Source organism: Megalobrama amblycephala, linkage group LG10, assembly GCF_018812025.1.
Source record: "Megalobrama amblycephala isolate DHTTF-2021 linkage group LG10, ASM1881202v1, whole genome shotgun sequence".
NCBI classification, from domain to species: domain Eukaryota; kingdom Metazoa; phylum Chordata; class Actinopteri; order Cypriniformes; family Xenocyprididae; genus Megalobrama; species Megalobrama amblycephala.
The window spans coordinates 22,868,573-22,887,158 of record NC_063053.1 but is presented as its reverse complement, the minus strand read 5'-3'; the positions used below and the strand labels follow the sequence as shown (position 1 = coordinate 22,887,158).

The 18,586-nt window shown below is 35.7% G+C and overlaps 1 protein-coding gene across 9 annotated transcripts in view; it reads right to left on the bottom strand.

Moving 5' to 3' along the window:
• Positions 1–18,586, bottom strand: part of wdr27 (WD repeat domain 27) — an 81,827-nt gene that overhangs the window by 48,548 nt on the left and 14,693 nt on the right. For 8 of the 9 annotated variants that reach the window (XR_007186830.1, XR_007186829.1, XM_048205459.1 and 5 more), the window contains exons 14-21: positions 16,835–16,919; positions 15,169–15,240; positions 14,971–15,080; positions 14,481–14,570; positions 10,521–10,642; positions 9,278–9,399; positions 6,902–6,999; positions 6,142–6,263 (exon numbers count right to left, since the gene is read on the bottom strand). Coding sequence is in view for 7 of the 9 variants with exons in the window: in XM_048205459.1 (XP_048061416.1) it covers positions 6,142–6,263; positions 6,902–6,999; positions 9,278–9,399; positions 10,521–10,642; positions 14,481–14,570; positions 14,971–15,080; positions 15,169–15,240; positions 16,835–16,919 (821 nt within the window). In the remaining 2 variants the exon portion in view is untranslated. The remainder of the gene's footprint in view (positions 1–6,141; positions 6,264–6,901; positions 7,000–9,277; positions 9,400–10,520; positions 10,643–14,480; positions 14,571–14,970; positions 15,081–15,168; positions 15,241–16,834; positions 16,920–18,586) is intronic. The other variant, XM_048205464.1, reaches the window with a different exon arrangement.

Below are 18,586 nucleotides of genomic sequence, written 5' to 3'. Positions count from 1 at the left end.
TTGTGTCTTGCCCTCCTGCAAGGTGTCAATGGTCGTCTTTTGGACAACTGTCAAGTCAGCAGTCTTCCCCATGATTGTGTAGCCTACAGAACTAGACTGAGAAACCATTTAAAGGCCTTTGCAGGTGTTTTGAGTTAATTAGCTGATTAGAGTGTGGCACCAGGTGTCTTCAATATTGAACCTTTTTACAGTGTTCTAATTTTCTGAGATACTGAATTTGGGATTTTCCTTAGTTGTCAGTTATATTCATCAAAATTAAAAGAAATAAACATTTGAAATATATCAGTCTGTGTGTAATGAATGAATATAATATACAAGTTTCACTTTTTGAATGGAATTAGTGAAATAAATCAACTTTTTGATGATATTCTAATTATATGACCAGCACCTGTATATTGTCACAAAGAATCCTGATGGTTTCATGGTTTCCACAAAAATATTAAGGAGCACAACCATTTTCACTGGTTTTCAGTTTTGTGATAATAATAAGAAGAAATGTTTCTTGAGCATCAAATCAGCATATTAGAATAATTTCTGAAGGATCATGTGTCACTGAAGACTGGAGTGATGGCTGCAGAAAATGTAGCTTTGCCATCACAGGAATAAATTACATTTTAAAAATATTAATTAATAAAAATATTATTTTAAATTGTAATAATTTTTCACAGTATTACTTTTCACTGTATTTTTGATTAAATAAATGCAGCCTTGGTGAGCACAAGTGACTTAATATCACTTTCAGGTGAATGGAGTGCAATAGTGGAGTCTATGTTGCGTTCAACACAATTTCACAAATGCAAAAGGACAGTATGCAGACATTCATAAAGCATCACCCTCAACAGACAGAATGTGCTTACCCAACATGCTTGGCTTAAGTGTGATCCTCCCTCAACTTATTTCATGTTTCCGCCCTAATCTGTAAACCTGAGGGATTTAGACCAAGATACTCAGCAAGATAAATGGGACATGCGAGTCCTACAATTTAGGCCCACCTTGGAAAACCTCACACAACTGTGGTTTGGATTATCCCAACTAAACTATGAACTTTTATCCTTCAAAGAAGAAGACATCATATCTTGCATAACGTTCAGAAAGGCCTTATATAATGAGAGGATGGGAGTGCCAAACTGCAGAGAAAATTTGGTTTGGAAAACGGACTTGCAAGCAACTCCAACACGAGCTGAATCCGTTCATTATCTTTCACTCCTTTCAAGGAAGCCACACATTAAACTTGACTATTCAGAACCATCTCCTTCTTCTTGACTCCACTGAGCTTCTGTCCAAAGCAGCCTGAATAAAATAATATCTGGGTGTGGACAGTAGTATTAGTATGGGCCCCATTTCCCCTCAGTATGATTTCCCAGCAAACAAAACTCATCCAATCAGTTTCATTAACTATAATTATCTTTAAGATTAGGGCTCAGTCAGTATTTCCTTGGTATTGTTTCTGAAAGTGACTTCATCATGGTTGCCATGGATATGAGGTTAACCCATAAGCAAAGTGAGTCAGAAGCAAAGCGTCTTACTTTGGGTTTACAACAAACCCAGAGCACAGTCCAGCCTCACAATAAAAATACATACACAACCCACAAAACAGCTTAAGTGGTTTGTAATTCCAATTTTAGTGTTGTAGCTCAAGGGTCACCACCAGTATTGAGTCGTATGCACCTTGTAAATGACCACTGAGGTCAGAAAATTCTGAGTGAAAAAAGCACTGCTCTGTCTACAGCATGAGCGTCACTGCATTGTTTTTGAAATGGTGGAGACAGTCACGACAAAACAAGTTTTAGAGGGTGGAGTAAAAGGCTGGTTGTGCATACTTGCCTTTGATATAACATACAGTACCATTCAAAGGTTAGCCAGTAAATAATGTTTTTGATATATGTCTCTTATGCTCACCATGACTAATATTCTGAAATATTATTAATATTTATAAGAAATTTTTACTAATTGAATAGATTTTAAAATGTAATTTATACCTATGATGGCAAAGCTGAATTTTCAGCATCATTACTCCAGTCTTCAGTCAGTGTCACATGATCCTTCAGAAATCATTCTAATATACTGATTTGGTGCATTTCAAGAGACATTTTTTATTATTACAATGTTGAAAACAGTTGTGCTGCTCAAAGGTGCCCTAGAACTTTTTTTTAAAAGATGTAATATAAGTCTAAGTTGTTCCCTGAATGTGTCTGTGAAGTTTCAGCTCAAAATACCCCATAGATTTTTTTTAATTGATTTTTTTAACTGCCTATTTTGGGGCATAATTAGAAATGAGCAGATTCAGGGTGTGTGGCCCTTTAATTCTCATGCTCCACGCCCCAAGAGCTGGCGCTTGCCTTAAACAACATAAATAAAGTTCACACAGCTAATATAACCCTCAAAATGGATCTTTACAAAGTGTTCGTCATGCAGCATGTCTAATCGCGTAAGTACAGTGTTTATTTTGATGTTTACATTCTGAATGAGTTTGAGGCTATGCTCCGTGGCTAACGGCTAATGCTACACTGTTGGAGAGATTTATAAAGAATGAAGTTGTGTTTATGCATTATACAGACTGCAAGTGTTTAAAAATTAAAATAGCGACGGCTCTTGTCCCCGTGAATACAGTAATAAACAATGGTAACTTTAACCACATTTAACAGTACATTAGCAACATGCTAACGAAACATTTAGAAAGACAATTTACAAATATCACTAAAAATATCATGTTATCACGGATCATGTCAGTTATTATCGCTCCATCTGCCATTTTTTGCTATTGTCCTTGCTTGCTTACCTAGTCTGATGATTCAGCTGTGCAAATCCAGACGTTAATACTGGCTGCCCTTGTCTAATGCCTTTCATAATGTTGGGAACATGGGCTGGCATATGCAAATATTGGGGGCGTACAGCCCGACTGTTACGTAACAGTCGGTGTTATGTTGAGATTAGTGATCGACCGATGTATCGGTTTACCGATATTTTTCCCGATATTTAAGCATTTTTCCATAATCGGGTATCAGTTTTGTAATATCGGATTCGCCGATTTATGGCGCCATCTTGTGGCCGTTTTGAGATTTCCGCCATTGCAGCCCGGGCGTCTGAGGAGATCAGTCAACAACTCAGTGCACAGGTAAAGTATATGTTCTACTTGGTTTGCTTTAATTAATCAACTTTATTTAACATAACAGACATGCACAAATGAGATCTGAGACATTAATTCCTGATATAGTTAATTTATGCAGCTTGTTTCTAAACAATTGAGACGAACTCATTGAGTCACATAGTGTAATTCGTCATGTCCTGCCCCAATAAAGACGTAACTTTACATGAATTAAATAAAACAGACATGAATGAGTGCATGTTGAAAATAAAAGCGCTGAATTTAATTCTCTATCTGTTGTATTTGCTCACCATTAGTCTAGAAGAAAAAGTTCGTTCATATTGCTTAGCAACTGACGGATGATCAGGAGGCTTAAGCACGGCCACTGAATGAAACTTTTGACAAGATTATCTTGTTTAAACACCCTAGATTATATTATCATTTACTACATAACAATTATTTCGCTAATACACATATAAATATAGCCTACCACTTTGTGGAAATTAATTATTTATTATCTCCATGCGCGATCGCAGTTGATTAAGTTATAGTCAAACAGCACTTTGTCAGTTGGCATTTCATGATTTAACGTTAGATTAAATTTAGATCATAAAATGCCAACTGACAAGTAAGGAGGGAGTGATTTGTTATAAATAAAATGGTTTGTTCAGCTCATTTGTGTTGTAATAATTGTCAAAAACAGAAGTATAACAGTAAATAAATATCGGTTCTGCATATCAGTTATCGGGTAAATAAACATGCAAATAATCGGTATCGTATCGGTTATAAAAAATCAATATCGGTCGATCACTAGTTGAGATTCGCCTGTTCTTCGGAGGTCGTTTAAACAAATGAGATTTATATAAGGAGGAGGAAACAATGGAGTTTGAGACTCACTGTATGTCTTTTCCATGTACTGAACTCTTGTTATTTAACTATGCTGAGGTAAATTCAATTTTTGAATCTAGGGCACCTTTAATGTTTTTGAAGAAACTGTGATTATTTGAAATAGAAATCTTTTGTAACATTATAAATATATTTGCTGTAAATTTAATGCATCACTGCTGGAAAAAAAGTTCTTACAATAGTTAAGATATTTTAAAATGATTTTTTTTTTTTTTTTTTTTTAAATATGAAATTGAGCATTTGCTCATTTTCAAGTCAAAACTGCAATGACAATATTTATCAGCAACATAAGATTAAAAATAAAACATGCAAAATCATTTAATCACTTTAAAAGCTAAATTTATTTAGTTATTTTTTAAATATAACAAAAAAAGACTCCTTCTACAAAAATGACTAGTGTCTGGCTCCTAAAATTAATTATTTATGATTCAAAGTTTTTTTTTGTTGCCATATAATAAGTAAATCTTTATTTAATTATTTATATTTTAAAATGATTTTTTTTTTTTTTTTTTTTTAAATATGAAATTTTTTTGCACATTTTACCAATTCCAATCCACATCAATCTTAATAACTACTATTAATAGTTTTTAATCATTTATAAGTGATATATAATTGTTCATGAAGGCTGGAAATGAAAAATGCCTTATATTCAGGTGTGCAGAATTATTAGGCAAGTTTTCTTTTACAGGCAAAATGAGCCAAAAAAGAGATTTAACTCAGACTGAAAAGTCAAAAATTATTAAATACTCATGAGAAGGACGCAATACTAATGCAATACTAGAAATTGCAAAGTTAAAGCATGACCAAGGGACAGCAAAATGCTCATTGGGTCAGCGGGGTCAGACAAAAACAGGTGGAAAAGAAAAGACACATGTTAACTGCAAAATAATTAAGGTGAAGAATTAAGTGTGAAACCATCAGGAACCCTTTAGTCTCCAGCGCCACCATTTTCCAGAGCTGCAACCTACCTGGAGTCTCCAGAAGTGCAAGGTGTTAGGATCTCAGAGACTTAGGTTAGCTAAAGAATCCTAAAAAATGACCTGCACTTGATAAGAATCACAAGCTGAAGTGTTATAAAATACATGAAGACTGGTTTTAATAGGGCTTATAGACAGACAGCTTGAGAATGACTCCTGATGGACCAGCACCACATCCTCTTGTACCACTGTTTGAAGAATTTATCCAGAATCTGGCAGTAAGGTGTTTGAGTTCACTTTTAGTCCATCTCTTATCCTGAAATGTCTGTCTTGCAGAGATGGACTAAAAATGATCTTCCAAAACTTACTGCCAGATTCTGGAAGATAAATTCTTCAAACAGTGGTACAAGAGGATGTGGTGCTGGTCCTTCAGGAGTCACTCTCAAGCTGTCTGTTTATAAGGCCTATAAAAACCCAGTCTTCATGTATTTTATAACACTTCAGCTTGTGATTCTTATCAAGTGCGGGTCATTTTTTAGGATTCTTTAGCTAACCTAAGTCTCTGAGATCCTGAGACCTTGCACTTCTGGAGACTCCAGGTAGGTTGCAGTTCTGGAAAATGGTGGCGCTGGATACTAAAGGTTTCCTGATGGTTTCACACATAATTCTTAATTATTTTGCAGTTAACGTGTCTTTTCTTTTCCACCTGTTTTTGTCTGACCCCGCTGACCCAATGAGCATTTTGCTGTCCCTTGGTCATGCTTTAACTTTGCAATTTCTAGTATTGCATTAGTATTGCGTCCTTCTCATGAGTATTTAATAATTTTTGACTTTTCAGTCTGAGTTAAATCTCTTTTTTGGCTCATTTTGTCTGTAAAAGAAAACTTGCCTAATAATTCTGCACACCTGAATATAAGGCATTTTTCATTTCCAGCCTTCATGAACAATTATATATCACTTATAAATGATTAAAAACAAATGTGCTTGGGAAAAAAATATGATCAGAAAATCAACTTGCCTAATAATTCTGCACTCCCTGTATATATGCCTCCCTTATTTCACACACCTGTTTAGGTCTTGGAGAATCAATTGTGTTTGATTAGGGAGTGATATAAATGTGTACTGTCTTCAGAAACAATGATGGGAAACCAGAGGTCTACATAGTATAACAGTTGCTTATTTCAAAAGAACAAGGAAAATCCTGGCTGACATCACATGGTTTTATTCTCTTACCTTGTTCTGTGTGAGGTGGTGGACAGCTCTACAGTGGGCATCAGGGATCTGAGTGGCCATACAGCCCTGGTTCATATCGAACACCTGGATGGTACGGTCAGCACCAGCAGCCAGGACGATATCTGATACACTACGGTTAAAGAGGTAAACTGAACTTAAACTGCCACCTTTAATGAAATCCAATATGGTTAAATAACAATTTTCTGAATAGTTCATGAGAGGCCATGAGATTACCCTTCACATTATAATGTATATTATAATCTGTACAAGTTTTCTTTCACAACTCAAAGTACACGCAGAAAAACCTTAACACAATTTTATCATTACGCTGATGTGTTTCACTGCATGTGTTGCCAAACCAGGTCCACCACCTTACCTTACGTAAGGATAGGCTAAACAAAAAAATGCAGTGTTCAGAACATTTATTGCTTAATAAATTAAATGTAAAACATTTAATAAGGAAAAAGGTTTGGAAACAATTGTCTGAGTTAAGAGCTTAAAAAACTTTCGATTTAAAAGTTTATACTTAAATGCTTGAAATTCAGTTTGCTGACAAATATAAATGTGTATGTTAATTTATGTTATTGGTATTTCTACTTGGATATCAAAATATTCAGAATAAGCTTGTGTGTTAATTATAGACAAAGACAAATTTAAAAGTTAACTGTGTCCTTCAGGAATCTTCTATTGCTCATGCACTGACACCTTCAGCTATCACTTTTTGCAAAAACTAAATTCTCAGTCAGGTGTTTTAGGATACAGGAGTAGAAGTCATTGATCGCTGACACTGAAGTGATGTCCGTTCCTGAATTCATGCTTAATTTACTGGCCAGTTTGGACTTGCTTCTTTGCTTATACCTGTTTTTTAGGAGAAGGAAGAGAAAAATAAAATTAAACATTCCATATGAATCTGAAATAATTTTAGAATTGTTTTTATGGATAATAACAAAGCATTGCAGTAGCATTGTGGACATGAGCCTGTGTGGAAATATTGTAAACATAAGTAGCACTCCTTTTAATCCTGACGCAAAATAATATTCTACCATTCAGAAGTTTCTATTAAGCTGCCAACTGTTTTCAAGATAAATAATAAGAATTTTTGCTTGAAAAAGCACCAATTAGCATATTAAAATTATTTCTGTAGGATCATATGACACTGAAGACTGGATTAATGGCTGCCGACATTTCAGGTTTGCCACAGGAATAAATTACAATTTAAAATATATTAAAATAGAAAACAGCTATTTTAAATTGTAATAATATCTCACAAAATGTCAACTCAGGTCAGGCAAAATGAGGAGAAGAAAGGATCTAAATAGAGCAATATTTATTAACTCAAATGCATGGCAGTGCAAACACAAGACAAAGAACTGAACAAACTGAGGGCTTATATATACACTGTGAATGATAATCAACAGAACAGGGAACAGGTGTGTAGCTCAACTGACCCTTCGCCGGGAGTTTGATTGACAAGCGATCTAACCAATCATAACGCCGAATCCGCCATTTTGTCCAACAAAGCAGTCAGAAGTTAGAAGATTAACCTCAGTGGACTTGAACTTGAAAAATGGTGTATATTTACATCTTTCTGCGTTTGAAACAACATTCCTTCTCATGTTCATTCATGTTTATTTGATGCTCTAAATTAACTAGTAGGAAGAGATGATCGGTTCACGAGCCACTTGAGCTGAGGCGCTACAGCAATCTGTCACTACACATTAAAGAGCCACAAAACGGTTTTAAAAATAAAAATACACAATTTGAAAGTTGGGACATTGTTTAATATCATAAGTAACCTCCTCTGTCTTGTCTGTCAACGTGTTGTCAGTGTCCTCTTTGCTCTGCAATGTATTTTTCACAGCGTGTGGCACGACAGCCCCATGGCTTGTCGGACAAAGCAACAGTAACTAAGGGGGGCATGTCTTTGCGAAGGGTCAATTGGAAACCATGGCAACTAACAATGAATGAGAACTAAGGCCCCATTTAACGGCATTTTAAAATGAAAACAATCCTCGTCTACACTGGCACTTCCACAGCATTTCAGAAATGATGTCCGTCTAGTCTACACTACACAACCGAAAACGCATGCACACTGGGCATGTGCATACAAGTGGAAACAGTTGCCTCTTGTGCATGTAGGCAGCTGCAGTATTAAAAAAAAAAACGCAGAGTTTAACTGCACAATGGCTGCTAAAAATGACAACAAAGCCAGCAAAGATTGCAGTTTAGTCTCCATGTTATTGTTTACACGGTCGTCAAGGATACGCAGAGAAAACGTGGGCAGCCACGCCATCGTTTTCAAAAGTCTCCGTTTTGGTCCGTTTACACTGAAACGCAACCCCGGTGTTTTCAAACTAAAACGGGCTCTGCAGCGTTTTCGAAAGTTTCCATTTTCGACGGCCGAATACGCCGGAGTAGTACAACATGCGTAACCGTAGCAAAAGTTATGCGCTTTAAAACGGAAACGCATTAGTGTAAACGGGGCCTAAGACAAACAGGAACAGAGAAACCAAACTAAAACACAATGAAACTAAACATAACCCTTACACAATATTACTGTAAATTTGATCAACTTTTTTCAAAAACATTACAAAATCTTACAGACCAAAAAAAAAGAAAAATACAGTCTTTATTCGAGTAGAGATTTTCTACCACCTTATATTATACTGAAAAAGGTCTTGTGCACATAATTATTCTCTGTAAGAGGGATAGAAGATGTTCCATCATAAATAGAATATGATGTGCAATATCTGGCTCATGTTTCACATGTATCTCTTCCAGGGATTCCCCAACACTTGTGTCTAGGCATATAAAGACAGGGATTCTCCACTGATTCTCTGACTCCTCTAGAACAGACATCCATAATGTGACCACGACCAAAATATACACAGAAATTCTACACAGCTTACTGCCTGAAGTATGTGTTTGTTATATTAAACAGTGTTAAATTAGGATTCTGATATATGACTATACATCTGATAGCCTGGCATACTTCCAGTTTTTAAAAGCCCTCGAAATTAACCTTTCTTTTGGCAGAGCCGATCTTCATTTGTTGTACGGTCATCAATACCCTGCGTTTACTATTACTTGCTCATTGTCTATTAACTGCTTATGTGTGTGTGTGTGTGTCCTGTACCTCTTGATGTCATCTTTTGTGGTGTCCAGATGGTAAAGGTACAGCATTAGATTTGATCCTGACGCCAGCAGTAAAAACTTGTCCAGATAATAAAACTGAGCCGTCCTGATGGGCTTTGTGAACTGGAGAAAAGTTAAACAAACAGTGCATAAACAGACAGTCAGTAAGTCACATCAACATTGGCGTTTATTAATAGCCTTTAAATAAGTGCTAAGTGCATTCATATGTCACACTGTATAAATTACAGCACCATATCAGCTTAAAATATCAAGATCTCAGTCATTCTCTTTTTACCAAAGATGGAGTGTGAAGAGATAAATGAGGATAGAGGAGCATAGGAATGTTGTTTTTTCTGTCTGGAAAGTATGACATTATTGAAAGTCAATGAGAGACAATTTGGTGAGTGGAATATGAGTGCTACTGGATGCTTAGTATACGTATTGTATGCAAGTATGTGAATATATGAAGTTTCTAGCTTAAAGATTTAATGCATTGTTGCCTTCCAACTATTTGGCCCATTATCATCACTACCACAAGGGCCGCTATATATAACTATATTCTTAGTTTTTACTTATTTTTATGCTACCAGCCAAACCTTGAACCCTTGTCTGCAACATGCTTGCCAAACATTTGTCTTTGTTTGCATATTTACTTGAGTGTATTCCTGGCCAAAATGTCTAAAATGTATTTATACTCTGCTTTCAACATGAAGTAGCCCTGTTTATTATTGCAGACATTTTAAAATTTTCTCTTTAATATGAATGACACAAACACTGATGCATTGGGTCATATTTGGCTCTACAGATACACACACAGGTGCACAGGTCTTGAAGACTTTGTGGGAAGACACCAGAGAGAAACTGTAAGCCAGAATGTAAATGAAGAAAACTGATTTGAATGAACTTCAGTTGTGTTGGGAGTTCTGGGAAAAGGGGAAATTAGGGTTTAGAGAGGTCTGCAAGTATTTAGAGCCCTGATGTGCTGACCAGGGGACTGCACAGATGCCTTTGATGGTCCAACAGAGGAATACTGCCAAGAGAAACACTTCTCACAGGAGTACGCATTCAAATGCAAATCAGTTTCTTGAATCTTAAAACTTTCTTCACATACTTTGCTCATTTGTTCACTCGGAGCTGGGCTTGACGATAATTATAGGTACTGCAAAAGCTCAGAACTAATATAACTTTTTAAATTGCTCATGTCAGTGCATAGACTGTATTTGGCTTAATTGTTGATACGTTACCATGGTCAGAACAGGTTCAGAAGCACTTGCAGTCCAGATGCAAAGGGTGGGGTCCTCAGAGGTACTCAAAAACCACCGCTTACTATGACTCCAGCATACAGTGTTCACAGCCTTACTGTGACCTGCAAACAGAAAAAAGAGCCAACTGAGGAACAACATCTTGCCATCCTTATTGAGTTTTCTAGTTCAAACTTCTGATGCCAAGGTCCCCAATAATGACGATCCCCTACTATATAGATCAGTGGCTCCCAAACTGGGGTACGTGAGGTGACAGAAGGGGGTACACGAACAAAATGCTAAGTCTTTCTGTTCATTTAATTCTACCCTACCTTAAAGTAACATTAAAACTGAGCATGTATTTCTAACTGGCAAAATGCCATAAAAATACATGACATTACCTCATCTTTTGCGGTGAAAACTGACACACAAGCAGCGTGCATATGACAAATTGCACGCAGAGTATTGTTGCCTTAGCAAATCATACTACATTACTGCCGTTCTCGACAATGCACCTTTGTAAAAGTGGGGATTTAGCAGTTACTCACATGAAGAACAATTATAGACACAATTTAAGACTCAAACTTTCTTTGATACAAAAACATACCCTGTGTGAGTTCTTGTATTTAATGTTGATAACGAGCAAGAATGCAATTGTTCCCAAATATCCACATGATTGCAAATGTAACATTGATTATTACACAACAGGTCAACAAACAAAATGTGCATTTTAAACAGTACTGTCAGTATTTACTCTATTTTGCAACAGAATAATAGTTCCAACGAAAACCACAGCAGAAATAGTGCTGACGGTTTTAGTTTAATATTTAAAAGTATCACTTCATTTTCACCATCATTGCATATTTCTCTATTGAACATTTTTCTTAAAGGTGCCATCGAACGTTTTTTTACAAGATGTAATATAAGTCTAAGGTGTCCCCTGAATGTGTCTGTGAAGCTGCAGCTCAAAATACCCCATAGATTTTTTTTAAATTAATTTTTTTTTAACTGCCTATTTTGAGGCATAATTAGAAATGCGCCGATTCAGGGCTGCGGCCCCTTTAAATCACGCGCTCTCCGCCCCCTCCCGAGCTCTCGACTCTATCTCGCATAAACAAAGTTCACACAGCTAATATAACCCTCAAAATGGATCTTTACAAAGTGTTCGTCATACAGCATGTCTAATCGCGTAAGTAGAGTATTTATTTGGATGTTTACATTTGATTCTGAATGAGTTTGATAGTGCTCCGTGGCTAACGGCTAATGCTACACTGTTGGAGAGATTTATAAAGAATGAAGTTGTGTTTATGCATTATACAGACTGCAAGTGTTTAATAATGAAAATAGCGACGGCTCTTGTCTCCGTGAATACAGTAAGAAACGATGGTAACTTTAACCACATTTAACAGTACATTAGCAACATGCTAACGAAACATTTAGAAAGACAATTTACAAATATCACTAAAAATATCATGTTAGTTATATCATGCTGACATGGATCATGTCAGTTATTATCGCTCCATCTGCCATTTTTCGCTGTTGTCCTTGCTTGCTTACCTAGTCTGATGATTCAGCTGTGCACATCCAGACGTTAATACTGGCTGCCCTTGTGTAATGCCTCGATCATGGGCTGGCATATGCAAATATTGAGGGCGTACACCCCGACTGTTACGTATTTTCAATTCGATGGCACCTTTAACATAATTTATTTTATAAAGTTATTCATAAAAGTGAAAAATGCACTGGAAAATTAATTTAGGGGCATATATTGTCCTTTATTGGAAAAGGTATGACTGTGAAATAGAGATGCACCAAAACTAAATTTCTCCACCGATTCCGATAGCTGATTATTCAGAGTGATATCTGCTGATACCGATAACGATACAAATAATTTGGGGGTTCTGCCTTTTATACTTTCTTTTAAACTAAAGATAATTTCATTATAATTAGTAATTAATAGTGCTGTCAACGTTAACGCGTTAACGCATGCGATTACTTTTTTTCCAGTTTAACGCATTAAAAATATTAACCCAATTAACGCAGCATCCATTTTTTCTGTCATCCTTTGGCTAGCATTACAATATATGATCACGCTCTTATTCATGCAAATGCTTTTAAACCATTTAAACACGCCAAAAGAGAAAAAGAGAACGCACATGACGCACAGAAAGACGTGCCATCGTGCGCATGGACGGTGCGCCAGAATCGAGTTCTCCGTCACGCTCGAACAATAACACGCACAATAATGCCAAAAATATCTGTTTTGTCGAGTATCCTCATAAGAGCAGCATTGAATGAGTTAAATAAAGTCTTAAAAAGAAAGTAAAGAGCTGTGAGAAAGTGAGAAAGTGACGCGTGTGAGATCCGCGTCATGTGCAGCAGCGGCAGCTCTTAAAGTGACAGCAACCACTAATGCCGTCTGTCATTGAAGATAATGAAAGAACAAAGGTAACAGAGAAAATGAATTACTGCTGTTGACTAAAGAAATTTTGTAGCTTTAATAATGATTATCTATATTTAGTTTAGGCTATAAATTATGTAGTGCAGACTGTAACTTTATTCAATTTCTGTATTTTTCCTATCTGTTAGACAGGTAGGAAAGGCAAAGAAAAATATGACATTTATTATGGGTTTATGTGAGGATTGTTCTAAGTTCACTTAAATTAAAATTTGTTATATTTTTGAAGCCTAATAAATGTAAAAAATGATATAGCTTTCAATAACACTGTAATGTTGAATGGCTATAATTCATGTTTAAAATTGGGGAAAAAATCTATTTCATTAAGACATCAGTAGCTGTAGACTATTAGTATCAGTGATACTGGCCTTCATTCATAAAAAGATGCCATTAAACAAGTATTTAAAATATACTGTCTTCATGTTGTTTCTTTATATTTTTTTATTTTAGAGATTAACTGTGAAATTATTACATTATAAAATATTTTAAAAACGTCTAAGAACTTAAGTGTTTTTAATTGCGATTAATCAAGTTAATTTTTTTAATCGATTGACAGCACTAATAATTAATCATTATATTTTTAATTATTATATTTTGAAAGAAATGCAAATAAGCACTTTATTCTCTCCATTTCTTCAACTTGTTTCAGAGTAACTGGTATAAGTTATAAACAAACACATTACTCAAATTAATATTAACACACATTAAATAACTCTGAAGATTAAATTAATATTTCTTAACTTTCTGAATGTTATTAATTCATATAATTACTATTAATATTAAACATCAAACTGGTTTCTTAGCATTTTCTTTACCCAAAGCCCAAATGCAGTGCATTTTTTTGCCCTCTTTTGATTGACAGGATATATCGGCCCTGACTATTGACTGTTTTTTAACTATTGGCCAATAGCCGATAGTGTGAAAATGAGCTTTTATAGGCTGATACCGATTATTGGCCGATACATATCATTGCATCTGTACTGTGAAAGAGAGTATGAAGAGGAAGAGAAGGGGTACGCAGAAGGATGGTAAACCCCTCAGGGGGTACGGCACTCTAAAAAGTTTGGGAACTACTGATATAGACTAATTTGTACTGTTTTCAAAGAAATCAGTAAGCCTGATATTATAAAGACAACAATGTTATTTCAATTCAGTGCATTCCTGTCTAAAAGCATGAGGACTGAAGATTTGTTTTAGAAATGAATGACATGAACTGAAAAAACAAAAATATTTAGGCATATTTTAACATATATAAGTTACGCTATTCCTTGTTTATAACAATCCTTAGTCCAATGAAAAGAACATCTATTTCAGGGACAGGAGGGCCCTCCAAATATCATAATTTCCCAAATTTCAGCTGTCAGTGTCAAGTGCTGTCAGTTTGGCATGTAAAATTCAAATACTGAATCAATTTCTTTGCGTCACTAATTCAGGAAATGAAAATAAGAGACATGCGAAGGAATTTTACAAAAATAAACACTACAGATCTGAAGCTCTCCCACTACCTGTGTAGACAGCTGGGTCGTCGGTGAGTGAAGAGTTATACAACAAAACTGAACTGTCTCCAAGACCACACACAAGCTGCTTTCCATCTCCTAGACACAAAAATAGAAAGGTAACAGACAAAAACGAAGGCATAATTAGTTAAAAAAAATGGCGTTCCTGAGGCGAAAGTCTAAAATAACAACTACAGCACTCTTAAAAACAGGCGTGCACAACTTTATTGTGTTTAACTCCAGGAGTCTACTCTGCTTTGCTGCTGCTATATTGCATCTTTATGTGAGACCACAGGAGAACCAAAATGCAAATAATCAACAGGCAAATGATCGTTAGCCTCTGCTATTAAGTGCTGTTGGTCATGCATAAAGTTGGAAAAGAAACTTTGTGTGCAATGTTAAGCCAATGAAATTACAGAAGGCTACATTTTATGTAGAAGAAGTTTGACCATAAAAAACACACACGTTTAAAGTCTAGTGCGATCGTACCGTTACTCACCTGAGTATTGTAGAGAGTTGACTATGGTTGGAGTTGTGGAAACCATCAAATGAGCGTAAGGCACACTTGGTGCTTCAAAGTGTGATGGATATTCATTTAAGAGGCCTTTCCTGTTGAAAAACAGCTCACAGATTTCAGAAGAAGCTACAATGATCTTATTGAGTACTGCTGCATTCTTGAAACTGGCAAAATACTTACGTATTTGTGCTAGTTGTTGAGGCAGGGTTGCTTTTCTTCTTAACGTTGGTCTTTGGTCTAAACATTGTCCTACTATAAAAGAGAAATATGCTATAGTTCATAGTCTAATTCTTGAAAAAATCCAATAGAACACAGCCTAGTTTTTCATACACAAGGTACTTGACCTGGTCACAAGCAGATTCAGCAACAACATTTATGATCAACATCATGAAAATACTTCCCTAAGGTCCTCTTGTTCCTTCACTACATAATATTGAAAAAAAAAAAATCTTAAAGGCAAAAAAAGCCTTTTATTAAAGTGAGTCTGAGCAGGCCTGTAGGTTCCGTGGAAACGGAATTAAACAGTGTTTAAATAAATATATTATGCTATTGACCTCAGATTCAACTCCAAAGTTACAGCATGGAAGATATTAGGTATGAGCACAATTAGAGTAATTTGCTGTAAGTCACATTTCAAAGCTACCAGAACACAGCCTGTGTAATATTTTAATATAATTATACAACTTCTTTGTCTTTATTAATTTAGTTCCTAAAATTAAATTAAATTGAATTTATCTTGGCATAGTTGAATAACAAGAGTTCAGTACATGGAAATGACATACAGTGAGTCTCAAACTCCATTGTTTCCTCCTTCTTATATAAATCTCATTTGTTTAAAAGACCTCCGACAAACAGGCGAATCTCAACATAACACTGACTGTTACGTCCCAATATTTGCATATGCCAGCTCATCATGTTCAAGCATTAGACAAGGGCAGCCAGTATTAACGTCTGGATGTGCACAGCTGAATCATCAGACTAGGTAACCAAGCAAGGACAACAGCGAAAAATGGCAGATGGAGCAATAATAACTGACATGATCCATGATATCATGATATTTTTAGTGATATTTGTAAATTGTCTTTATAAATGTTTCGTTAGCATGTTGCTAATGTACTGTTAAATGTGGTTAAAGTTACCATCGTTTCTTACTGTATTCACGGAGACAAGACTGTCGTTATTTTCATTTTTTAAACACTTGCAGTCTGTATAATGCATAAACACAACTTCATTCTTTATAAATCTCTCCAACAGTGTGTAATGTTAGCTTTAACCACGGACCACAGCCTCAAATTCATTTAGAATCAAACATCCAAATAAATACCATACTTACGCGATTAGACATGCTGCATGATGAACACTTTGTAAAGAACAATTTTGAGGGTTATATTAGCTGTGTGAACTTTGTTTATGCTGTTAAAGGCAAGCGCGAGCTCCGGGGGCGGGGAGCGTGAGCAATTAAAGGGGCCGCAGCCTAAATCGGCTCATATTTAATGATGCCCCAAAATAGGCAGTTAAAAAATTAATTTAAAAAAATCGATGGGGTATTTTGAGCTGAAACTTCACAGACACATTCAGGGGACACCTTAGACTTATATTACATCTTTTAAAAAGACGTTCTACGGCACCTTTAAGTTTTGACATATGCACCTTTTTAGAAATATCTAAAACGCTGAAAGGATGTATTTCACACACTTTCAAAATGTTGTATTCAACAGGGTGCTTGATTTCTTACAACATTCAAAGCCTGAAACCATGCAAACTATATGCATATAAACCTAAAACCTTTAAGTTTGTTAGACGTCTGACCCTAAAATGCATTTCTCTGTGTCATCTACTGACTTACTGAGGAGCTGCATTGTATCCTGATGACTTCACTTGTGTGTGAAAAACTAAAGCCTGATCCTTCACACTCTTCTGACAGCTCACACCTAGAAGACGAGAAGAGAACAGGTCAGTCACATAATTAAAGGATTAGTCCACTTTCAAATAAAATTTGAAAATGTCATCCAAGATGTTCATGTCTTTCTTTCATCAGTCGAAAAGAAATTAAGGATTTGATGAAAACATTCCAGGATTTTTCTCCTTATAGTGGACTTCAATGGCCTCCAATTACAGTTTCAGTGCAGCTTCAAAGGGCTTTAAACGATACCAGATGAGGAATAAGGGTCTTATCTAGCGAAACGTTCGGTCATTTTTGAAAAAAACGTAAATGTATATGTTTTATATAAACAAATGATCGCCTTGCATGTGCTTCCGCTTTCCATATTCTTCAAAAAGCCTACGCTGTATGTCCTATGCCTTCCCTATTCAACTTACGGAACGAACGCGGCGCCAGTTTCATTTTTTTCCGTAAGTAGAATAGGGAAGATGTAGGACATTCAGCGTAAGCTTTTTGAAGAATACAGAAAACGGAAGCACGTGCAAGGCGATCATTTGTGTTTATAAAGCATATACAGTTGTATTTTTTTTTTTAAATGACCGATCGTTTTGCTAGGTAAGACCTTTATTCCTCGTCTGGTATTGTTTAAAGCCCTTTGAAGCTGCACTGAAACTGTAATTTTGACCTTCAACCATTTGGTGCCCATTGAAGTCCACTAAAAGGAGAATAATCCTGGAATGTTTTCATCAAAAACCTTAATTTCTTTTCTACTGAAGAATGAAAGACATGAACATCTTGGATGACATGGGGGTGAGTAAATTATCAGGAAAATTTTATTTGAAAGTGGACTAATCCTTTAAACTCTGCCTACATGTAGTCTGAACATTATTAACACTATAATTTGAAATACATTTGATGGATTATTGGTTACTCTTTGGTCTCTTTCTGCTCACATAATGAAATAATTTCAACTTGCATCAATATTTCTTGCCCATATACTTATTTATTTGGTAAGAAGCTTGACATTGTAGTCAGTTGGTTATTATGTCAAAATATACCCCTTCAGGATGACACACGATTTTATTTGGGTTCATTTTGTGATACTGAGCAGTTGACTGCACATTATACCTGACTAAAAAGTCATTGACCACAAAATTTATACTAATTGGAGGATCTTATTCAAATAAAAAATCTTATTACAGTAAAAAGATGTCATATGATACAAATCACAACCTGAAGAACTGACATTTTTCCAAGTTTCCTTCACTTCAGTGTACTCATTTTTTCCAGGTCCATTAAAGCTAATGCACACTTTTCCAAAAACGTTCCTCTGTCAACCACAGAGTAAATGTATATTCTGAAAAGTGGCTTAGAAATGCAACTATTTCCTAAAGCAGGAGCGTCCAGTCCTGCTCCTGGTGGGCCAATGTCCTGCTGAGTTTAGCTCCAACCTGCACCAACACACTCGCCTGGAAGTTTCTAGTAATCCTGAAAACTGGATTCAGAGGTGTTTATTTAGGATTGGAGCTCTGCAGGGTAGTGGCAAGAGCAAGATTGGACACCCCTGTCCTAAAGGGATCAAATAAACGAAGATTAAAATCAGTAAAATTTGTTATTGTGCAAAAATCTATCTTTTTGGACAAAAAAAGTTCCTGTAATGAGTTCAGTCAATCAGAAATCATGTACAGTATTCTTTCATAGCTCATACGTATTACT